This window comes from Podarcis erhardii, assembly GCF_964252035.2.
Source record: "Podarcis erhardii genome assembly, chromosome: 10".
Classification (NCBI taxonomy): Eukaryota; Metazoa; Chordata; class Lepidosauria; order Squamata; family Lacertidae; genus Podarcis; species Podarcis erhardii.
Window position 1 is genome coordinate 16,733,769 of NC_138500.1, and position 22,639 is coordinate 16,756,407.

At 44.6% G+C, this 22,639-nt stretch overlaps 1 protein-coding gene across 3 annotated transcripts in view; it reads right to left on the reverse strand.

Moving 5' to 3' along the window:
- Window positions 1-22,639, reverse strand: part of PTPRO (protein tyrosine phosphatase receptor type O) — a 138,594-nt gene that overhangs the window by 33,801 nt on the left and 82,154 nt on the right. For all 3 annotated transcript variants that reach the window (XM_081879692.1, XM_081879690.1, XM_081879691.1), the window contains exons 7-13: window positions 22,407-22,606; window positions 13,599-13,719; window positions 12,683-12,876; window positions 11,613-11,724; window positions 10,572-10,723; window positions 9,175-9,295; window positions 6,582-6,721 (exon numbers count right to left, since the gene is read on the reverse strand). In XM_081879692.1, coding sequence (XP_081735818.1) covers window positions 6,582-6,721; window positions 9,175-9,295; window positions 10,572-10,723; window positions 11,613-11,724; window positions 12,683-12,876; window positions 13,599-13,719; window positions 22,407-22,606 — 1,040 coding nt within the window. The remainder of the gene's footprint in view (window positions 1-6,581; window positions 6,722-9,174; window positions 9,296-10,571; window positions 10,724-11,612; window positions 11,725-12,682; window positions 12,877-13,598; window positions 13,720-22,406; window positions 22,607-22,639) is intronic.

The following is a 22,639-nucleotide window of genomic DNA, read 5'->3' on the forward strand; positions in this document are numbered from 1 at the left end:
CAGGAATCTCAACTGAGCATTCATGACAGATGCCGAGTGGCTTACCAGAAAGCAAGCCCCATTGAACGCCGAGGGCCTTAATTCTGAGTAGACATTGTTATTATTGCATTATTCACTTTATCTGTTATTCCATCCTTAGTATATTATTATCCTATCACCTTGCTCCTTTTAATATGCAGAAGTTTAAAAGGCACAAGGAGATAGGATAATAATATATTAAGCATGGAATAACAAATAAAGTGGTTAACGCAACAATAACAAAAATAATAGTAGGTAAAGAAGATGACACATGGGTGGAGGGAAGTACTGGGCTGTGGGGGAGGGAGGTAAAGGGATTAATTGAAAGTGTTAAAGATTGGTATAGAATTTAAGGGATTTAAATTTTCATAAAGATTCTGTAACAAAAGCAGCAAGCAGCAAGAAATATCAAGTAAAGGTATCGGAGAGGAGATCCGTGTAAATGAAAACATGAGATTTATGGTTTTGTTACATATGATTTTATTTTGGAGTTGTCTGTTTATTTTGGAGTTGTTTGTTGTAAAGAATGTATATTTTGTGAATAAAATAATAAAGGATTTGAAACGGGGGGGGGGGGATTCTGAGTAGACGTGCATGGAATCCTCTATGAAGAGAGGGTGCAATGTTTGGGGCTTCTTAGTTTTGGGAGGGGGGGAGAGCAAGTAACAGTGGACATGATAAGGTGTATAAAATGAAAGTGTGGAGAAAGTTGTTTTAAGAATTTTAAATATAGAATAAATATTCACAAATGCACACATATCTAAATATATGAACCGTGTGTCCGAAATAATACAAGAGAGCAATCCTGAAGCCATTTTGACTCTCCCAATGACCTCAAATATTCCTCTCCAGTAAGGGAGGCAAATATGGAAAGCTTCCCATTGTCTTCTCGCTTACAAATCCTGTCTTAAGGGAGTATTTGTGTAGGAATAGGGTAAGCCTGTGACCTGGATTCACAGGAGCTAAATTATTAACCCATTACAAAAGAATGGCCAGGCTGCCCAGCTTAATGCAATCAACAACCATTATCAGGTATCCTAGCAGACAGGATTTCTGCGGCAGATGGCCTCCTATGATGTATGTATGATGATTCTGGGGTGGTCTTTGGCTAAGGGGGTTGGGCAATGTCACAAGTCTTTAAAGGTGCTTGCACACTTTTGTTCAAGGTCCCATCCTCCCTGGAAGAAGGGAACTCTGTTTCAACAGAAAAATAAATATCTGCCTTGCTTTCCACGGGATCCTGCCTCCACCCATTCTTCTCTGACTCAACTTAGGGGACTCAGAGTTTGTTTTTAATGATATTTTATTAATTTTTTAACAAAAAAAAGGAGTTACAAGACAATAAACAAAAAACACAAAAGTACAAAAATACAAAAATTTAAATTTAACATAAAAAGAAAAAGAAAAAAGAAAAAAGAAAAAAGAAAAATCCCTCTTTTTAATTTCTCACCGTTCATTAACTTGTTTTCCTGACTTCCTCATACCTCCCTTCTTTGTATTCCATTTAAAAATTGGTTCAGCAAATTCATACCCTCTTGATTTATCCTTAATTATTTTCTTCACATGTTATAGCTTCAAATTTTCGTCTAATATCAATCCATTCTTACATATTCTTATTTTACCTTATTACTAGAACCACTTCATTTCATTTCAACGTCATCAACATTCAGAAATTTTACAATGTTTCTGTAAATAAATTTTAAATTTCTTCCAATCTTCTTCCACCGACTCTTCTCCCTGGTCTCGGATTCTGCCAGTCATTTCCGCCATTTCCATATAATCCATTACTTGCATCTGCCATTCTTCCAATTAGGGGACTCAGAGTTGGGCAGCAAAAGCCAAAACCCAATTTTTACATCAAAGTGGACAGGGAGAAGTTTTTCTCACTGTCTTAAAATACTAGAAATCCGGGTGATCCGATGAAGCTGAATGTTGGATGATTCAAGATGGGCAAAAGCAAGCACTTCTTCACACATGGCTAAACTTTGGGATTCCTACCACAAGAGATTGTGGTGGCCAGCCAACACCGTCCCATTTAAAGGATAGGTTTGTGAGTGTTGAAACTCCCGCTTTGCATGGAAAACCACACCATTCAGACGTCTACATATTTATACATATGTCCTCATTTTGGATAATTTATATCCTGGCCTTTGCACAAGCCGCAAAGTGTTTGCAAGAAAAACAAATGAGATTAAAAGAACATATCAAATCTGACAAATATTGTCACCCTTAAAAACAGCAGAGCAACAACTCGCTAAACTGCAGTTATGGATAGCAGCAGTGTGGGGCAGCAACAAAGCATTCTCAAGCTGTACAGTCCTGGGAAGGCTGTAACATGTAACCAGTCTTTAACATCAGCAGTCAGGAGCGCTTCAGCCCTGTTTTTGAGTTTGTTTGAAACTTAAACAGCTTATCTCATATTCCTCTGTAAGTTTTTCTCAAAACCCTTTTTGTAAACTCAGGGAAGCGTTTCAGCCCTGCTCTTGAGTTTGCTGGAAATCATTTAAAATCATTTAAGGTTTATAATGTTCTCTTAAATAGGGCTATGTTTAAAACTTGTCGTTGAGGTTTTTATACCTTTTTTGTAAACTCAAGGAAGCGGTTCAGCCCTGCTCTTGAGTTTGTTTGATATCACTTAAAATTATTTAAGGTTTATGAAATTCTTTATTTCCTTCTGAGGAAACTGATTAGTTCAGTGAAATGAATTTTGTAGCTGGCATCTCGTAAAGTCTTTGTTTAATTCTAGGTTAATTTTTCCTTAAATTTTTGATTTTTGTTATTTAGTTTAATTCTAAAGTTCATTACTTCTTGTTTCAGGGATTTTCACGGCAATTCTTTTGTTTTGTGTACAGTCCTGGGAAGGCTGTAACATGTGACAGAGACAAATGTGGAATTTAGCTCTTCTGTTCCTGACCACAGCATGCCGTGCAGGAAGGCGATAAAACCAAATCATGACACAAGCACAAATCAACAGTTTCGTCATAGTAACTCCCTGACCCTTTTTGTTTCTTCCTGGCTTTGTAACCAGTTCTGAAACAGTGACGTGACTCATGCCAGCATGTGGCAAAGGCAAGAGATGCTGTCCTAGACCTAGATGAAGCAAGCAGATGAGGCAAAGTCTTTCTTTTAGCAGAGGCCTCTGAGGCTGCATCCAGACATTTCCCTACCTGTTACTTTCCACATTATAGCTTTCACGGGATTTAAAAGCCACAAATCTAACAGAACCTAGTGGAAGTTTATCACTCATTTCCATGTTAATTGGCTCCAGACATAATCCCTTTGCGACCCCATAAACCCCCAAAATTGCAGAAGTCAAGTCACAATTTGGGGTGCCTTCCCAGCATGCTGTTCTCTCCTGCTGTGTTTATGGGGGAATCATGGGAGAACAGAAGCACATAGGGTAGAACAGCAGCGATGTTGTCCACTGGTGTTTGCTCTCACGCCACACCACACCCACTGGAGTGAATGAAATTTGGCGTGACCTGCCAATATATCAGCCAACAAGCCACACTTCCATAATGCGACTGCAGTGTGAAAGAAACATGCTAGCATTACGATCAGAAAAACTAACATAATATCCCCCGCATCTGAATGCACCCTTAGGAGGGTCAAGCAGCGTAGAGAGATAGAAACCAAAAATTGTGATGATACAACAAGAGAAAAACCTCAGGAAGATCATCAACAAATGACCATCATCTACTTTTTCATACCACCCAGAATCTTGGGTGTGCTTTCGTTTTTACTGACCTTTGTGGAAATACAATTATTTTATACCAAAGCAGAAACAAAGTATATCATAAAAGCATATCAACAAAAGATGATTAATGTGTTTTCAGCCTTTCTTTGCAGCCTACATTGGCTCCCAGTACATTTCTGTGCACAATTCAAAGTGTTGGTGCTGACCTTTAAAGTCCTAAACAGCCTCGGTCCAGTATACCTGAAGGAGCGTCTCCACCCCCATCGTTCTACCCGGACACTGAGGTCCAGCTCCAAGGGTCTTCTGGTGGTTCCCTCACTGCGAGAAGTGAGGTTACAGGGAACCAGGCAGAGGGCCTTCTCGGTAGTGGCACCCACCCTGTAGAATGCCCTCCCACCAGATGTCAAAGAGAACAACAACTACCAGATTTTTAGAAGACATCTGAAGGCAGCCCTGTTTAGGGAAGCTTTTAATGTTTGATGGACTACTGTCTTTTAATATTTTGTTGGAAGCTTCCCAGAGTGGCTGGGGAAACCCGGCCAGATGGGAGGGGGGAAAATAATATGTTGTTGTTGGATTCCCCACCATCACCTCTATAACTCAGTTATTAAAATAAAGAAAACAATGCCTTAATTCTACCACACACCAGGTTAGGAACTGAGTCTTTGGGGGCAGTCATGTGCTTTCAATACACAGTGTGGATGTAACCAAGAAAACAAGAAGTGGTGTTCTAATGAAGGGTGCAAACTGTAACTAGTTTTAACTTTTAGATGTAGAGCTACAACCACAGCAAAAAGTTGGAAGCCCACAATTATCAGCGGCCAAAGAGGCCACTTGTTTGTTTCCCCCTCTCTGGCATATTATTGCTTGCTTTCCCTTTTACACTCAAAGCCAGAAGTCCCATGGGGGAAAACCCTTGGGCTTTCCCCCTTGTAACAGAACAAGAGAAATTGAAAAAAAGGGAGGAGCTTCCTTCTTAATGAATTGTGCTTTGCTTCAGATTCCCAAACTGGTGGATACGAAAATACTAAAGGATTGTCTTTCTGGGTACTAGTAGCTAAGTGTCGTACTTTATAGAGGACCTTCATCTACCTGAAGGGCTGCTAAAGGACAGTCCTCTATTTGAAGGAGTCCTTCCTTTTGCAGGCTCTCCACTCCAAGTCATGTTTAAGGATAAAACAGCCTCAAGAAGGGAGAGCAAGAAGGCTCTGAAAGAGACCCATCGACCATGAGCACTTTGTCAGCAGAAGCAACAGGTACACACCTCACCTGATCACAGCCATTCCCACTGTGGTGAGATATATGGCATTTGTCTTTAAATTATAGTAATTATACCTAAGTTTGCAACTGTTCATATGCATCAACACATTCAATTTTATGCAAATAGGTGCCCCCCTTTTTGGTGATATGTAAACGGGCACCCTATAGCGCAGGTGTCATCAAAGTTGCTCCCTGTGGAAGTTTTGGACTACAACTCCTATCATCCCTCACCAAAAGCAATGACAGCTAGTGCTGATGGGAGCTGGAGTCCGCAACATCATATCTTGAGTAGTTGTTTAGAAGAGCTGTGGGCAAGGAAGGGCTTTAGCTCAGTGGCAGAGCAGCTGCCCTGCAACCCTCTCTGAACCTCTGAAGAGCCCCTGCCAATCATACTGAGCTAAATGGGCCAATGGTTTGACTCAGTATGAGGTAGCTTCCTTGGTTCCTAGATGTAAGAGAGAATTACATTTTGGAGCACCCTTTCTTACGCTTGCATAAGAAGATGCATCTATTCCAGTTCCCCCTTCTGCACTAAAGAGCCCCATTTTCCTTTGCATTTGGTCATCCCCAAACTACGTCGCACTTCAGGAAAATCACACCCTCCCGTTAGGATCTTAAAAAGGCACCTGTGTTGCAGTTTTGAAAACATGCAAAGCTATTTAAATATAACAAATACGGCTGGGCGTTGCACATTATGGAATTACCTTTTCATTGATTAATCGCTGGGAAGCAAATTGAATGGGCAAATGAAAATGTCAGTTGATGGGACTCCTAGCTAAGGACACATTCATGTTGTGAAGCAACCTTGGTCCTGATGTGCTAGTATAATGAGGGAATCAGAAAAGTATCAAAACTATATCCCTTTCAGGTGTTCTCCACCATGAGTTCAAGGAGCATGCAGAAGGGGGAGGGTGTTCTCTAGCGAGTCACACTGGCACAGACATTGACACACCCCTCTGGCCACAGTGCGAGTCACACACTGAGTTGAACATGTGAAATTGTGACCAACAGCTGTATTGCAGTAGAGGCTCTCATGTGAGCAGGAGTTCTGATAGTACACAATTCCTGATTGAACTGAATTCAGATACATAAGAAGAGCCTCCTAGTTCAGGCCAAAGACCCGCAGTGGCAGATCAGATGCCTATGGGAAGCCCCCAAGCAGATTCTGAGTCCAACAACACTCTCCCTACTGGTGTTTTCCAGCAACTGGTATTCAGAAGTTGTAGAATATAGTCGCCGTGGCGAGGAGCCACAGATAGCATGATTCCCCAGTGAACCTGCCCAATCTTCTTTTAAAGCCTGACTCTCTTAAAGCTAAGAGTGTGGCCAGAGGGACTGTCCTGTTCCCCATCCCACTCGATGGATTCCCTGAGCATGTGGATCTCAGCACCTGAAAAGGACTCATGTAGGATAGCTTTCATTTATTAAATCAGCAGAAACTGGGGTTGCACTATTGAATTGAGAACTACCATGTTGGTTATTTGTCATAGTCTTACGTAGGAGAAGATAACGTAACTGCGGGGGGACAAAACAGATTCTCAAATCTTTACCATTGAGATACAAGAGGAGGTAGAACATCCCTGAAGAAGAAGAAGAAAACACATACCTGGATCTTTGCGTCTTGGCTCAAACCAGCCTGCTGGCAGAAGACTTCAAAGAAATCAGCGACTCCCTCTTCCACCCAGAGGAGAGTCACAGACGTCTGGGTCTTATTCACAGCGAAAAGTGACCTCGGAGGAGCTGGGTCTGGGGACAGGAGGAAAGTAACTTCAAAGTATCTTACAAATCCAATGGGAAGATGTGGCAGGCAGAACCAGTTGAAGAACCAGCTCTCTAGTGGTTCCACAGAGATGCTTTTTACTTTTCCCAAAGCTCTGTCAGCAGTAAACAGGCAATTTTTAAACAGAAATACCCTTAAGTAGCGGGCTGCTCCCTCTTCCCTATTTTCAGTTATTGCTTCATTTCCTTTTTTCAGTCGAGTCTTAACTGGCGTGTGTGTGTGCACCTTTAGGAAGATAAATGATATTTGCACAACTTTTGACAGAGGGTTCCGGAAGCTGTTATTTTGTGGAGCTAGAACCACACATTTCCCTTCTTAGCTTGTCTGACCCTAAGATTGCTGTGAGTCTGAGATGGTCAAAATGAGACTGTGTGCCATATTTAAGGAAGCTCATTAAGACACACAACCCTTGACTGTTCAAAAGTCCGTCATATTCAGAAATTTTATATCATTTCCCAAGGAAAAAGTTGGTGTCATTTTTTTACTTTTACGTTTGAAAGTTCATATAGTTGGTTTTTTCTCATGTTGATATCCGCCTTCCTTGGGGTTATTATTTTAAGGAGATTTTGACAAGCAATTTCTCAAAGTTAATAAGAATAATGATGTCTTCCGTGCAGGAAAAGTCTTCAGGTTGTGGGCATGCAACCTGCCAGAGGAGGGTTTATATGCCAGCAGAGAGGTAGGGTCTCACTGTTACTGCAGCTGCTCCATAGAGCCCAGACCTGTGGACAGCTGCCTAGAAGCTAGAAGCATGTAATAAGGTGCATCTGGAGCCCCATGGAAGCTGCTGGTGGTGTTTCTCTTCCCAACAAAAAGTTAACTATCAGGCACAAGCCTTCCTTATCTGGGATGGGCCATGACAGGTTCTGACCTATCTCTCAAATCTTTCTTTGTTCATTTTTAGCTGGAGTTCAAAAAGCCTGACTTCATTGTATTGAGCACTTCCATATCTTAAAATAATAATAATATTTCCATTAGTGCTATGTCTGCCATTACTGCTACATCAGCAAAACATACCCATTTCCTTCCCCTTTACTTTAATGCTGGGCTGTAGCACTTGTTCCATTTTATTAATTGCATCCTTTATAAATGTACGGGCATCCATGACAGACTCTATTACTAATTCTGGCTCTTTGTTCAATATAATTTACTCTAAATATAGCTTCCGGGGTTTTGCATTATTGCATAGTATTCTTCTGCCCTCATAATTTTTTTCTTGCTTTCTGAAATATACCAGGCATTTATTTATTTTTTCAGTCAAGGCTGCCTAGCCTTTTTCTGGGCTATATTAAACACACACACACAAACACATACACGAAATAAGATTTTTGAGCTGGAAGGGACCCTGGTTTTCATCTATTCCAGCCCCCTGCAATGCAATAATATGCAGCGGCCCCATATGGGGATCAAACTAGTAACGTTGGTGTTATCAGCACCACACTCTAACCAACTGAATTATCCAGTGGTCTATACACATCTGAAGGGAGGAAGTGTGGCATATAAAGTTCTTACTTTGAAGAGGAAGGATGGGATATAAGATTAATTCTCTCTCTCTCTCTCTCTCTCTCTCTCTCTCTCTCTCTTACACACACACAAACACACACACACACAGAGAGAGAGAGAGAGAGAGAGAGAGAGAGAGAGAGACTTTCTACATATAAACCTAAATCTCTAGTCCTCTTGCTATTAAAATCTGAATTGCAAAGGTGACTTTGTTCTGCTCCTAGTACTTTCTTAAAACCAAAATGACCCTCGCCAAATTGTTAATTTAAATTTGCTTGCATCTGTGCTTTAATTTGCTTTGTTAGATAACGTGGACCAAGTTAACACTCTCTCTCTCTCTCTCTCTCTCTCTCTCTCTCTCTTAAAGAACCTAATGGCTTGGATTCTAAAATAAATGAACAGAAGGAGGTTTTTCCATCCCTGCCCCCCAGCCGCTTGTTTCCCCTGAAATACTTCTCTGGAAGTTCAGGAGCCGTCGCCCCACACCTCCCATGAACAAGGCTAGGTGGGCCTGCAGAGGTTTGCTGGAGAATCATAGCATTATAGAATTGTTGAGTTGGGAGGGACCTGGAGGGAGGAACCACTCCAGATTAGGCAAAGCTCTGTCCAACTTTGAGTGATTCCCCCTCCCCCATTAGCAGCTCTCTGGGCCTCATCCTACATGGTCCAGGGGTGACCCCTGATTTATTTATCTTATCACTGAAGCCAAGAAACTAGCATCTAACCCTGTCTACTTTTATTAAGAGACTTAAAATAGAACACTTAGTGGTCAGTGCTACTTTTTTGACAGTTCATGTTAACTGCACAAAACAGGCAGTTCCGTTGTTGGTGGTGTTCTCAGTTTTACCGCCTTCTGGTCTTTGGCAATATTTTGCTTTCACGAAATTGCAGCCCATTCCCCTAGGGAATAACTTACCAACTTTCACAAGCTGAAGCGCAGATGTGTTGCTTCCTGTTTCGGTGCAAGCAGTGACCGAGAGATTGTAGATGTCCCCGGGTGGCAGGTTGAGCATGGCGCTCATGACGTTTCGCGTCACCTAAAATGGTCAGTGGGTGAAATAGCGCCTCCACATAGGCAGTGACACCACAGCAGAAGAGACTGAAATTACTTTGAACCCTGTTACCAAGTGGGTGGGAGCATGATGTGCCATTGGGTGGTTGTTCTATCCCAGTTCGTCTGGAACTGGACCCATCTGGCAGGACAGATCCTTATCTCCCCCACCCCTGTAGGTCAAGTCTGACAAGTAGGCAGGAGTGCCCACCTGCCAATCATCCATTGCCACAATAATGCCAGAGGAATCTATTTTTGCACTGCCCTCTGCAAGCACCAATGATCAGCTGATTTTAGGGGGTTTACCGAGCTCTGTGCAAGGAGAGCCCTGCTAAAGATATAGATTTAATGTGCATAACATGTAATGTTTATATGCACTGAAGTTTAAAACTTACGTAAAGATTAGCGTTTGCAAAAGAGAAGTTTGCATTAGGCAGAAGGTTCAGCTTTAGATAAATGCTGAAATAAGGAGAGGCTGGAGATTTCCGTTTTGGTGTGTGTACTAAGTAATGACTCATTGCTGGGAAACCTGAGAACTCTTATAAAATGCACTTTAAAAATTATATTTGCAGCTATATAGCTGAACAAACAAGTTGCTTGTATAGGATATCTCTCTGGAAGCAGGAATGTTCTTAGACTATACAGTGGTACCTCAGGTTACATATGCTTCAGGTTAAATACGCTTCAGGTTACAGACTCCACTAACCCAGTAATATTACCTAGGGTTAAGAACTTTGCTTCAGGATGAGAACAGAAATTGTGCTCCGGTGGCGCAGCAGCAGCGGGAGGCCCCAACAGTTTCAGGTTAAGAACAGACTTCTGGAATGAATTAAGTACTTTACCCAAGGTACCACTGTATTAAGGACTTAAAGAAGACTGGACCGCATTGTTAGTTTGTTTAAGAGCAATGTGTTACTTTGTATTTCTGCAACTTTTATTTTGTAACTAGTTTAAGACAGTTTGCAGTAATACTTTTGGGGACTCTTTCCTGTGATGGAGAGCACAAGGTCCAGAACAGGGATTCCATTTGCATCAACTCTAACAAGTCCCAATGATCAAACGATCATTGTTGCAAGCCCCAACAGCTTACAAACAGTCAGCTGGTTTCTGGTGCTTGCAAAGTGCTATGCGAGGGCCTTTGTAGGTGCAACCCCCCCCCCACTGCCCCATAACAAGCTTTTGTTTTGCTTTTTAAAAAAATCCATGACATTGTGCCTCTCAGCATGCGAAACCCAAAGGAAGTACAAGGTGTTTAAGCTTACACTCTTTTTTATCTTTTTCTTTCCTTCTGCAATAACCATCCAGTGCAACATTCGAGAATGCGAAAGGTCTGTGTTGTCATCACCATAGATCCAGCTGACATAGAGAAGGTTATTGAAATATTCAACTGAAGTGATTTCAGGAGATACTGGAGCTATCAGAAGGAAAAACAGTGCATCATCATCATTTGCACCTAATTTGAGGCTGCAAAGCATTTCGCAATTAGATGTACAACAGCAAACCCATGTTCCTAGTGTGGATCCTTATGTAGCCATAACAGTACCACCTACACATGACAGGGAAGCAGGGGAAATGAAAGTTTGCAGACATTAAAGGAATCTAAGCCACGGGAGTGGGCAATATTCCAAAACAACTCAGTGAAAACTCAGCATGCCCAGTGGCCACAGAATGCTGGTTGACTGCTGGGGTGTGGGAACAGAAAACCGGAGAATGGAATGGGGTGTCCCAGAAAAGGACATGGCTGGCTGGCTGGCTGGCAGGCACTCTGAACAAGAGCACTTAGTACTGCAGTATCTTTTTGCAAGCCACACTGGTCCATACTCAGATTATAATCCTGAAATCCTCAATGTGCTACAATTTCACAATGAAAGTACAGAATTTGGAACTAATGGCAAAACTCTGCATCTTGAAAGGGCCTATCCTCTCCTTTTTTCGTATTAAAAAAAAATCAAGGTTCTAGTCCCTGTTGCTGCCAACTTAAAAAAAAAAAGATTAAAGCAATGCTTGGTGAAACATCAGATGTCACTGCAGATTTAAGAAAGTTCTACAGTGGTTTGCAGGCCCAATGGTTTCTTCCTATTATCAAAGTTCCTAATCCAATACTCTTACCCACTAGACCAGCTTTCCCTAACCTGCTTTTTGGATTCAAATTCTCACCAGCTCCAATCAGCATAGCCAGCAGTCAGGAATGGTGGCAATTGTAATCCATCTCCATCTAGAGGCCAGCAGCCTCCACACTGTCTTATATTAAAGAGCAAAACCACACACACAAACTGTGAAAGGTTCTCCAAAGCTCTATTCACCTGTTATGAAGCTAATGGTGGAACTGTCACAACAGCTCAGTTCTGGGACTCCCCATGTCACCATGGTGACCCGAAAGTTGTAATACCAGGCAGGCAGAAGGTTTCCTATTCTCTGAAAGATGTGCAAACAAGAAGAGGCATGGAAGAAAGAGAATTAGCTCCTGAAAAAGTGGGATCTGAAAGCGACGTTAAGGCTACGTTCTGGATTGGACCTAGAATACCTATGACTGCCTACAGAGTGTTTGGCATTGAACTGCTGTACGTATTTATTTAAAAAGGTAAAGGTAAAGGACCCCTGATAGTTAAGTCCAGTTGCAGATGACTCTGGGGTTGCGGTGCTCATCTCACTTTACAGGCCGAGGGAGCTGGCATTTGTCCACAGACAGTTTTTCTGGTTCATGTGGCCAGCATGACTAAGCCACTTCTGGCACAACGGAACACAGAAACCAGAGCAGCACATGGAAATGCCATTTACCTTCCCGCTGGAGCGGTACCTATTTATCTACTTGTACTTTTTGGCGTGCTTTCAAACTGCTAGGTTGGCAGGAGCTGGGAGCGAGCAACAGGAGCTCGCCCCGTGATAAAAAAGGCAAGAGTTTTACAACAATATAAAATATCATGGATAAAAAACAGTTAAAACTGGTATTTTGAAATATTTAGAAGAAGATTAAAATCAACAGTAGCTAAAATGAAATGAAACCCATGTAATTTCTAAGTCTCTGGATATGCTTGCCCCTCAAAAAACATGTTTTAAGCAGGCAAAATATTACAATGAAGGCAACTGCTTGATGTCAATAGGTCAGGGGTTTCAAAGTGTAGGTGCTGCTACACTAAAATGTTGATTTATTATCAGTGTGGAATGAGCATTATGTGCCTCTTGTAATAGTGCCAGTTCCACAGATTAAAGTAGTCAAATGTAGTTCTGTTGTTAAGCATAGTGACTGTATTTACATGAAGCTGCATTTAAAAAGGATATTGTTTTAGAATAATTTTGTTTCTCTCTGTGTGTGAACGATGAAGTTTGGGCATGAACATGTGAGAGACATTTACAGCATCCAAGTGTGCTTTACCACTGATGACGTTAAGGAGACGGTTGCTGCTATTTCGTAGTACGTTGTCCACTCCGAGGTCATTGTTGACGGGTTGAAATAAAACATTTCTACAATGTATTTCCGGAAAACACCCAGAAGAGGCCTGTTCCAGCTGAGGACCACAGCAGTAGGGCCCAAAGGGTAAAGTGTTAAATCCCTTATCCCAGTTGGCACTGTAAAACAGACATGGAAAGCTATTAATACGTTTGCAATTCAGCACATAGAGTTTCTGCTAGAGGTGGGTCACCTCGTTCCCACCTCATCCACAAGAGCTGTTTAGTCATCATGCAAAAATCTGAGGTGAGGCATACAGTACTATACATGGGATCAAAGAGGGGCCAAGCCAATGTCTTGGGTAAATAAGGCACACCCTTGGTCTCATTCTTCACCAACTACAGGTATAAGGGAATAAATGGATTGCCGGTGAGCAGGTTTATCTGGACTATCTCCTTCCCAGTAGAACATGAAGAAAACATGCTACAGTCCTTGGTTTAGAATTAAAACTGAAGCATGGATTATGGTTTGTTTTGCTCCAACAAACCATAATCAGTAAGCTATGGATCCATAACTATCATAGTTTTCCTCTTGCTTGCCCTGGGAGGAAACAAACTATAATCCCTAATCCAAATGCAATGCTAAGACAAATATGGTGGTTTGTTTTCTCCCAGTGTGAGGAGTGAGGAGCAAAGTGGCCAGAAATGGTGCATTCCTGTCAAAGCGTTACTTATGGCTTTCTGTGATGTACAGACAAAACCAATGTTTAACTCAACACATGGGCCTTGCAGGCTTCTACAGAAGCAGCACCACACTCGTTCTTCTACCAAGAATTCTTCTGCCTAAAACGTCTGGTTTCAAGCAACCAAAACAACAGAGATATGCAGAGGTATCCCATTACCAATGGCAAATGTCACAGGATCGGAAGGAGGCCCAACCAGCGGTCCCTTCTGTAAGTAAATCACAACTTGGTACTGAGCGCCAGGAACCAGGTTTTCGATAAAGCTGCTGCTTGTATTCACCTGTAGAAATGAGACAGAGCATGTGTAAGGAAAGGAAAGCATGTTGAGCATCAGGGCCAGCTCAAGACCTTTTGCTGCCTGAGGCAGAGCAGAAAATGGCGCCTCCTCCCTGCTCAGAATCAAGGCGCAAAGTAGCCAAGGCCAGGCATGTTAACTTTGGCATGTGAGGTAAAGCTTCATGCCACCCCAGCTGTGAAAATACAAAGATAAATTATATAACACTTCTGCTTTTCATGCCACTCAGAATCTGCTGCCTGATGGTAGGGCTGGACAGTGCAGTCATACCTTGGGTTACAGCAGCTTCAGGTTGTGTTTTTTCAGGTTACGGACTGCTGAAACCCAGAAGTACTGGAACAGGTTACTTCCGGGTTTCAGCGGTCACGCATGCGCAAAAGCGCAGTATCGCAACCCGCGCGTGCACAGACATGCAGATGCGGGTTGCGAATGCGCATCCTACACATATCATGTTTGCAACCTGAGCATCCACTGTACAACCAATCACCTATTTACTCAGATGTAAGTTCCATTGCATTCAATAGCACTTTCTCCCTGGTTGAGTGTGCTTGGGAATGTAGCCGTACAGTGCTTTCCTGTGCATGTTTACTCAGAAGAAAGTTCCCCGGTGTTCAGTTAGATTTACTGATCCTCTGATATATACTGAAGTGCCACTGGTTTCTTCACAGCAAAACAAATGTCACTGAAGTCTCTCTGAAATACCCTATGAGTCAAGCTCAAGCAGCCCAAGAAACACAGCCAGACATGAAGTTGTACTATGAATCAGCAGCATTCTGCTGGTTGAAAGACTGGCTACTTCTTGAGAACACTGACATTTTGGACTTGGAAGGGTTCAACAATGCTTTTGGGTGGCATGCATATTTGTGGTACGACAAGGTAAAAGTTAATAGAGCATTCAAAAACCATATTGTCAGGAAAGCTGTGTTTAATGTCTGGACAAGATATAAAGACTTATTGGAAAACAAGACCCCAAGGTGGTTATCACCTATGGAGGCTAAGGCTCTGAAAAAACTCAATATGGAGGCCAAGTGGCCAAAATATTGGGAGATATTAGAACAGGATCGAGACACATTGAGATTGCAGAGTTTTGAGAAACTAAAAGATAAAGTGCGAGATTGGTTACATTATCATCAAATTAGAGAGGCCTTTAACTTGGATAAAAAAATAGGCTTCCAGGTGGAAAAATCGAAATTAGAAACAGAACTGCTAGAACCTAAAACTAAAATACTTTCGAGAATGTACAACTTGCTGTTAAAATGGAATACTCAGGATGAAACAGTTAAATCAGCCATGATTAAATGGGCACAGGACATTGGTCATAACATTATGTTTGCTGACTGGGAAAAGTTGTGGACCACCAATATGAAGTTTACGGCATGTAATGCCTTAAGAGAAAATATTATGAAAATGATCTATAGGTGGTACATGACCCCAGTCAAGCTTGCAAAAATTTATCACCTGCCTGATAACAAATGTTGGAAATGTAAAGAAACTGAGGGAACATTCTTTCACCTTTGGTGGACATGCCCAAGGGTTAAGGCTTTCTGGGAAATGATCTATAATGAACTAAATAAGGTATTTAAACATACCTTTCCTAAGAAACCAGAGGCCTTCCTTTTGGGCATTGTCGGCCAATTGGTGCCAAAGAAAGATAGAACACTCTTTATGTATGTGTCAGGGAACTGCCATCGGAGAAAGAGGTGGTGGATAAGTTCCATGAGAATAGGAGAGAATCTGCGGCAGAAGGAACCAGCAGGGGGAGTGCAGGAGTCACAGCGGAGGGGAGGCTCTGGGATACTTCCAGTGACGACAGCGAAGAGGTAACAAGACCCCCGTTAGGAACTCCCACCCTGCGCCGGAAACTGTCACGCAGAGAGTCACGAAAGCGCATGTCTGTCAAACAGCTTTTATGTTGGCGTAGGTTCCGTAGACGCCCACTGTCAGATTCTACCAGCGACTAACGGAGTCATGCTTTGGGGAGCTCCGTTAGTGCCTAGGTTGGGATGACCAGCCAAACCCCAGAGGGATCAAGCTTTACGCACAAGCAGCTCATTATCCCATCACAGCAATCTGACAGTCTCTGAAAGCAGCTTGTGCAAGCAGAGGGCATCATGAGCGAACCAGCTGGAACCGGAGGTGCAGGAGCTGGGGCTGGAGGAGGTCCAAGCCTGGAAGACAGGTACAGGGCGTTGGAGGTCCAGCTCGCGCTGCAAACGGCGAGGCTCGAGGAGAGGAGGGCTCAAGATGCGGATAAAGGGAAACCCACCCCACTTGCCAGAAAGGTGCCTGGATTGGTGCAGAAATTTGGGGGGGATCCCAGGAACTATCAAGCCTTTAGGACAGAGATGCAATATGCTCTTAACCTACTGTTTGATGACTTCCCTGATGAGAACTCTAGAGTGGCGTACGTGATCGGCCATCTAGAGGGAGGGGCGAGGGACTGGGTGCGGCCCCTGATGGCAGCCAATAATGAAATCTTAAAGGACACTATGAAGTTTTTTCGCGCCATGGACTTGATGTTTTCCAGTGAGATTGAGCAAGGGGTGGTGCGGAGGCAGTTAATGGCGTGTAAACAGGGGAGCCGATCTGTACGTGAGTACTGGACTGAGTTCAGCATGCTGATTCATAGACTGGGGTGGGACCTTGCGAGTGAACCTATTCAAATGCTGTTTGAAGAAGGGCTCTCTCCGGCAGTGAAAGATGAACTTTCCCGGGCGCCCAGGGCGGAGTCTATGGATCATCTGACTAAATCAGCGCTGTCCATAGGAGCGCGCCAGGAGGCAAGGGCTTTGGAAAAGCGGGAAGGAAAAGGGGAACGTTGGAAGGATTTCCGCATTCCAGAGATTCCGGAGCAGCCTTTCCCGCCAGCAGAGCCGATGGAAATTGGAACAGCGCGCGCGCGCGCAGTTTCAAACACCAGTGAAGGGCGGAAGAAGGAGGGGAAGGGCGCCAAGAGATGTTATCTCTGCCAACAGCCAGGTCACTTTGCCAGAGTCTGTCCGCAAAGGAAGGAATGGCAAGGAATGGCGGGAACTGTTGGGGGGAAGGAGGAAGGAGAAACAAGCAGCGAGCAAGTAAAAGCCAACGCCTGGCTGCCAGCATCAGGGCACCGCAGTCAGGCAGAGGAGAAGTGAATGTGCCCACGCCGGAACCTCCAAGACCAGCGCTTGTGATAGAGGTGTTGCTGGAACTGTCCAATGGACACCCACTAAAGATAAAAGCGCTATTGGATTCAGGCAGCTCCTGTAATTTCATGAGTAAGGAGTTTGCAGCTGAACACCAGATACAGACTATCCCATTAAGTAAGCCTTTGCAGGTTACCACGATTGATGGGAGGGAACTGTTGGGAGGAGAAGTGAGCCAGCAGACTGTTCCAATGGTAATGAGGGTGGCAAGACACACAGAACTGATAGCGTTTAACGTAGCCACTTTGGGAGGAGCTCCCATTATTTTGGGAATGAGCTGGCTAGCACTACACGATCCTCTAGTAGGCTGGCATCAGAGAGTGGTTTCCTTTGGATCAGCACATTGCCTAGAACACTGCAAAGAGGGAGAGGTTCAGGCAGGGGCCAGGGCCACTCTAGCAGGGGTGGAAGTGATGGGCAAGGGCAAGGTGCCACCACAATATGCTGACTTGATTGACGTCTTTAGCGAAAAGGAAGCAGATAGACTGCCCCCGCACAGACCCTTTGACTGTCAAATTAACTTACTCCCAGGAGCACAATTGCCAGTGGGCAAGCTGTATGCAATGTCAGACAGTGAAATGCAGGAGTTAAGGGAGTTCATTGACAAGAATCTCAAGCGAGGTTTCATCAGAGAGTCACGAGCGGTGGGGGGCAGCCCAGTGTTCTTTGTGGACAAAAAACACACGGGCAAACCGAGGCTTGTATGTGACTTCAGAAGCCTAAATGCAGTGTCAGAACCAGTGACTTTCCCTATGCCTAGAATTGATGACATTCTGACACAGGTGAGAAAAGGGAAAATTTTTACCAAGCTGGACCTTAGGGGGGCATATAACTTGATACGTGTGAGAAAGGGGGATGAGTGGAAGACCACTATGTTCACCCCCTTGGGGGCTTTTGAGTATTTAGTTATGCCTTTCGGATTACAAGCGGGCTCCGCCTGCTTTCAATCATTCATGAATCACGTCCTGGGGCCACTGCTCTACAAGAACTGCGTAGCGTTCTTAGATGACGTCCTGGTGTACTCAGCGAATGAGGAGCAGCATGTGTGAGATGTAAGAGAGGTACTGAGCAAGTTGCGAGAAAATCGGCTGTGGGTGAAACTGGAGAAGTGTCAGTTTCATACCAGGGAGGTGGAATTCCTGGGGTACCGGTTGTCTGACAAGGGGTTGGCCATGGATCCCAGCAAGGTTCAAGCGGTACTGGAATGGAAAACACCAAAGACCAAGAAGGACGTGCAAAGGTTCCTGGGCTTCGGAAACTTCTATAGGAAGTTCATCAAGAACTTTGCCCATTTGACAGCGCCTATCACGGATTGTCTTAGTAGCAAAAAGAAATTTGTTTGGACGGAAGAAGCGCAGCGGGCGTTCGAACGCTTAAAGCAGGCGTTTGCGTCGGAAGAGCAACTGTTGCATGTGGATCTACAACAACCAATGAGAGTGGAGACTGACGCGTCAGACCGAGCGGTGGGGGCCGTTCTTCTCCAGCCGGGAAAAGATACGTCTGAATGGAGACCGTGTGCATTCTTCTCGCGGAAGTTGAACAAATCCGAGAGGAACTACACAGTATACGACCGAGAACTGCTCGCCATTCATTAAGCCTTCCGGAAATGGCGGCACTTGCTGATTGGGGCGCAGCACAAGGTTCAAGTCCGAACTGACCACAAAAATCTGGAATATTGGAGAACAGCCCGAGTGCTGAACCAGAGACAAGTACGATGGGCCCAGGAGTTCTCCAAATTCCACTTTGAGATTCGTTACGTGCCCGGATCCGAGAACGTGAGGGCGGACGCTCTTTCCAGGAAACCTGAGTACTTAGAGGGGGAGGGAGCGCCCGAGGCAAGGCATGTAATCCCTGAAGACCGCTGGGTGTGTGGGGCGGCATTGGTGGGGCAGAGGGAACTGATGGAGGGTACTGAGAACGATGAATACGCCCAAGGGAAACTCAGAGAGCTCCGGAGGGCAGAGGAGAACACAGGGGGGTTTGAAGAAAAGAACGGGGCGTTGTATTACAAAGGGGCACTGTACATACCCGACGGGGAACTGAGGGGCAGAGTACTCAAGCAGTTGCATGACAGCCCCACCGCGGGACATTTTGGACAGCACAAAACCATGTGGTTGGTTACCAGGGAGTTTTGGTGGCCCAAGGTGAGGGAGGACGTACGGGAATATGTCAGGGGTTGCGTCAGGTGCCAGCGAGCAAAAGGAGAGAGGGTGGCGCCAGCGGGGCTATTACAACCCTTACCCACGCCCGAAAGGCCATGGGAGGCAGTATCCATAGATTTTATGACGGACCTGCCAAAATCCAAAGGCAAAACAGCTGTCATGGTGGTGGTAGATCTATTAACCAAGATGTGTCATTTTATAGCTTGTTCACATGCAGTCACAGCGGAGGAAACCGCCAAGTTGTTTGTAGAACATATTTTTAGGTTGCATGGCGCCCCCTTGAGGGTTTTGAGCGACAGAGGGAAACAATTTACTTCCAGGTTCTGGAGGAAACTGATGAGCTTATTACACGTAGAACTCAATTTCTCAACTGCTCGGCACCCAGAAACCAATGGGCAAGCGGAAAGGGCAAATGGGATTTTACAACAATACCTGAGGTGTTATGTAAAAGACAGAGAAAATGATTGGGTGGATAAGTTACCTCTAGCAGAATTTGCCTACAACAACGCGGAGAACGTGTCCACAGGGATGAGTCCCTTTCTGGCAAATTATGGGTGTCACCCCCGGGCATTCCCAGGAGAGGGAGGGGAGAGGTGGAGCGTGCCGGCGGCGGAATATTTTTTTGAAGAGATGGAAGCGATCCACCGTCAGCTTCAACTTAACTTAGAGAAAGCCAAGGAAGAATATAAGAAGCAAGCAGACAAAAATAGGAGGGAAGGTGAAACCATAAGGGTGGGGGACCGGGTGTGGTTATCCACCCAAGGACTACCGTTCAAAGGAGGGTGTAAGAAATTGAGACCCAAAAGATTGGGACCCTTTGAGGTCATACAGCAGGTCAACCCAGTAGCATTCAAACTCAGGCTGCCCAGTCACATGAAGTTACACCCAGTATTTCACAGGTCATTACTGTCGCCGTACCGAGAGGGACGTGAGTGGGGGGAGCATGAGAGAGAGGCCACCCAAACGCCCGTGATAGAAGAGAGAGAGCGCGACATGAACGTGGCAGGAATCATTGATTCCAGGTGGAAGGGGAATCAGGTGGAATATCTGGTAGAATGGGAGGGGGAAGTAGAGTCGGAAAACACTTGGGTACCAGCAGAGGTAGTCAATGACGAGGTTTTAATAGAAACATTTCATCAGCGTTTCCCAAGAAAACCGCAACCCGTGGCACGATTTAGAAGGGAACACTTTGGTACCACCGATGAGGAAGGAGAGTTTGAAGGGTTCCCTGAGTCAGGGGTGGGTGAGGAAGCCGACTCAGACGAAGAAGAGGAAGACGGGGAGAGAGACGGTACGCCGTGGCTAGAAGTGTTTGAATCCTCGGACGACGAGGAGAGTTCCTTCAGGGGCTTTCCGTCCTCACCGCCAGTGGGAGAGGAGGCGGGAGGGGGTGAAGGGGGCCCTGGGGGGGAGGTGGATGTCAGGGAACTGCCATCGGAGAAAGAGGTGGTGGATAAGTTCCATGAGAATAGGAGAGAATCTGCGGCAGAAGGAACCAGCAGGGGGAGTGCAGGAGTCACAGCGGAGGGGAGGCTCTGGGATACTTCCAGTGACGACAGCGAAGAGGTAACAAGACCCCCGTTAGGAACTCCCACCCTGCGCCGGAAACTGTCACGCAGAGAGTCACGAAAGCGCATGTCTGTCAAACAGCTTTTATGTTGGCGTAGGTTCCGTAGACGCCCACTGTCAGATTCTACCAGCGACTAACGGAGTCATGCTTTGGGGAGCTCCGTTAGTGCCTAGGTTGGGATGACCAGCCAAACCCCAGAGGGATCAAGCTTTACGCACAAGCAGCTCATTATCCCATCACAGTATGCAACAACCGCAGCAAGGATACTTATCGCAAAGTATTGGAAGACACAAGATTTGCCCACTCTGGAAGAATGGCAGATGCAAGTGATAGACTATATGGAACTGGAAGAAATGACTGGCAGAATCCGAGACCTGGGAGAAGAGTCGGTGGAAGAGGACTGGAAGAAGTTCAAAGAATATCTCCAAAAACATTGTAAAATGTTTGAATGTTAAAATGATGTTTGATATAAATATAATTTGGCATCAGTGACATAGTAAAAAGAAATATGCAAAAATGTTTTAAGAAAAAAGGGTGAAAAGACCAGAGTAAAATTATGTTGAAACTAAATAAATGATACAAGGGTTTAAGTTATAAAGAACATGTGAAAAATGGATTTAAAAGGAAAGGGAAATCGAAAACATAATAGGTTGAAATGTATAACATTGAATAAGATTGGAAAGAGGGTAAGGAATTGCTGAATTGGATTGTGTAAAGGGGAACACAGAAAAGGGAGATGTGAGGAAGTCAGGAAAGAGGGTTATAAAGACAGTAAGCTAAAACTAGATTTTTATCTTTTTTCTGTTTTTTGTTTTTTCTTATGTTTTTTATTGTGCTTTATTGTTCTTGTTGGATTGTGTTGTTTATGATTGTTTCTCTTTTTTGTTTTGTCTGATTGTGATTTGTTTTATTATGCAAAATTTTAATAAATATTTTGTAAAAAAAAAAAAAGAAACACAGCCATGTCTTCTTCACTGTGCCCATATCCTCCATGCCCATGGTCACCCTGATGGCCTCCTTTACTGAGCATTCATCCTGATTTCTTTGTGCCACATGTGCTGGGAGGAGCATTTGTCCTGATTTCATTGTGGGGAGGTTAAGGGAAGTGCCATAGCTTAGTGGCAGAGCATCTGCTTGGCATGCAGAAGGTTACAGGATCTATTCCCAGCATCTCCAGGCACAGCTGGGAATGTCTCCTGCCTGAAACCCTGGAGAATGGCTGCCAGTCATTCAAGAGAGTACCAAACTAGTAGGAATAACAGTGCAACTCCGTATAAGGAAGCCTCCTATGTCTGGATGCTATGCAATGCTGGTCAAGCAGTTGTTTCCACTGCACACTCCTGACACTTTCCTTACCACAAATAACCCGATTCTTTGTTGCACAAGAATGCCAAATCCACATTAACTGTGCAAACCCGAATTTGCAATATGCAGTTCAGTCCCACCTGCAACTCAGTGACGGCCTGGAAAATGGTGTTTTCTTCCTCTTAAAGGTAAAGGTAAAGGTAAAGGTACCCCTGCCCGTACGGGCCAGTCGTGTCCGACTCTAGGGTTGCGCGCCCATCTCACTTAAGAGGCCGGGGGCCAGTGCTGTCCGGAGACACTTCCGGGTCAGGTGGCCAGCGTGACGAAGCTGCTCTGGCGAGCCTGCACCAGTGCAGCACACGGAAATGCCTTTTACCTTCCCGCCATTTACCTCCCCGCTGCGGGGATTCGAACCGCCGACCATGCGATCAGCAAGTCCTAGGTGCTTACCTCTGAGCAATAATGCTTTTCAAGCCTTTGACTTTCCTTCTGTTTCTGGCATGTCAAGGACACGACAGATATGATGGTGCTAGTGCTGGTGGTCTCCTGTGAAGTGGTCCAGGACAACGAGGCCGTGGTAGAGGTCAGCACTGTTGCTATGACATTCTGAGGTTTCTCAGTGAGCTCTTCTATCAATTCCCCTGTGGGACCTAAAGCATCACCAGAAACAAGGAGAAATCACC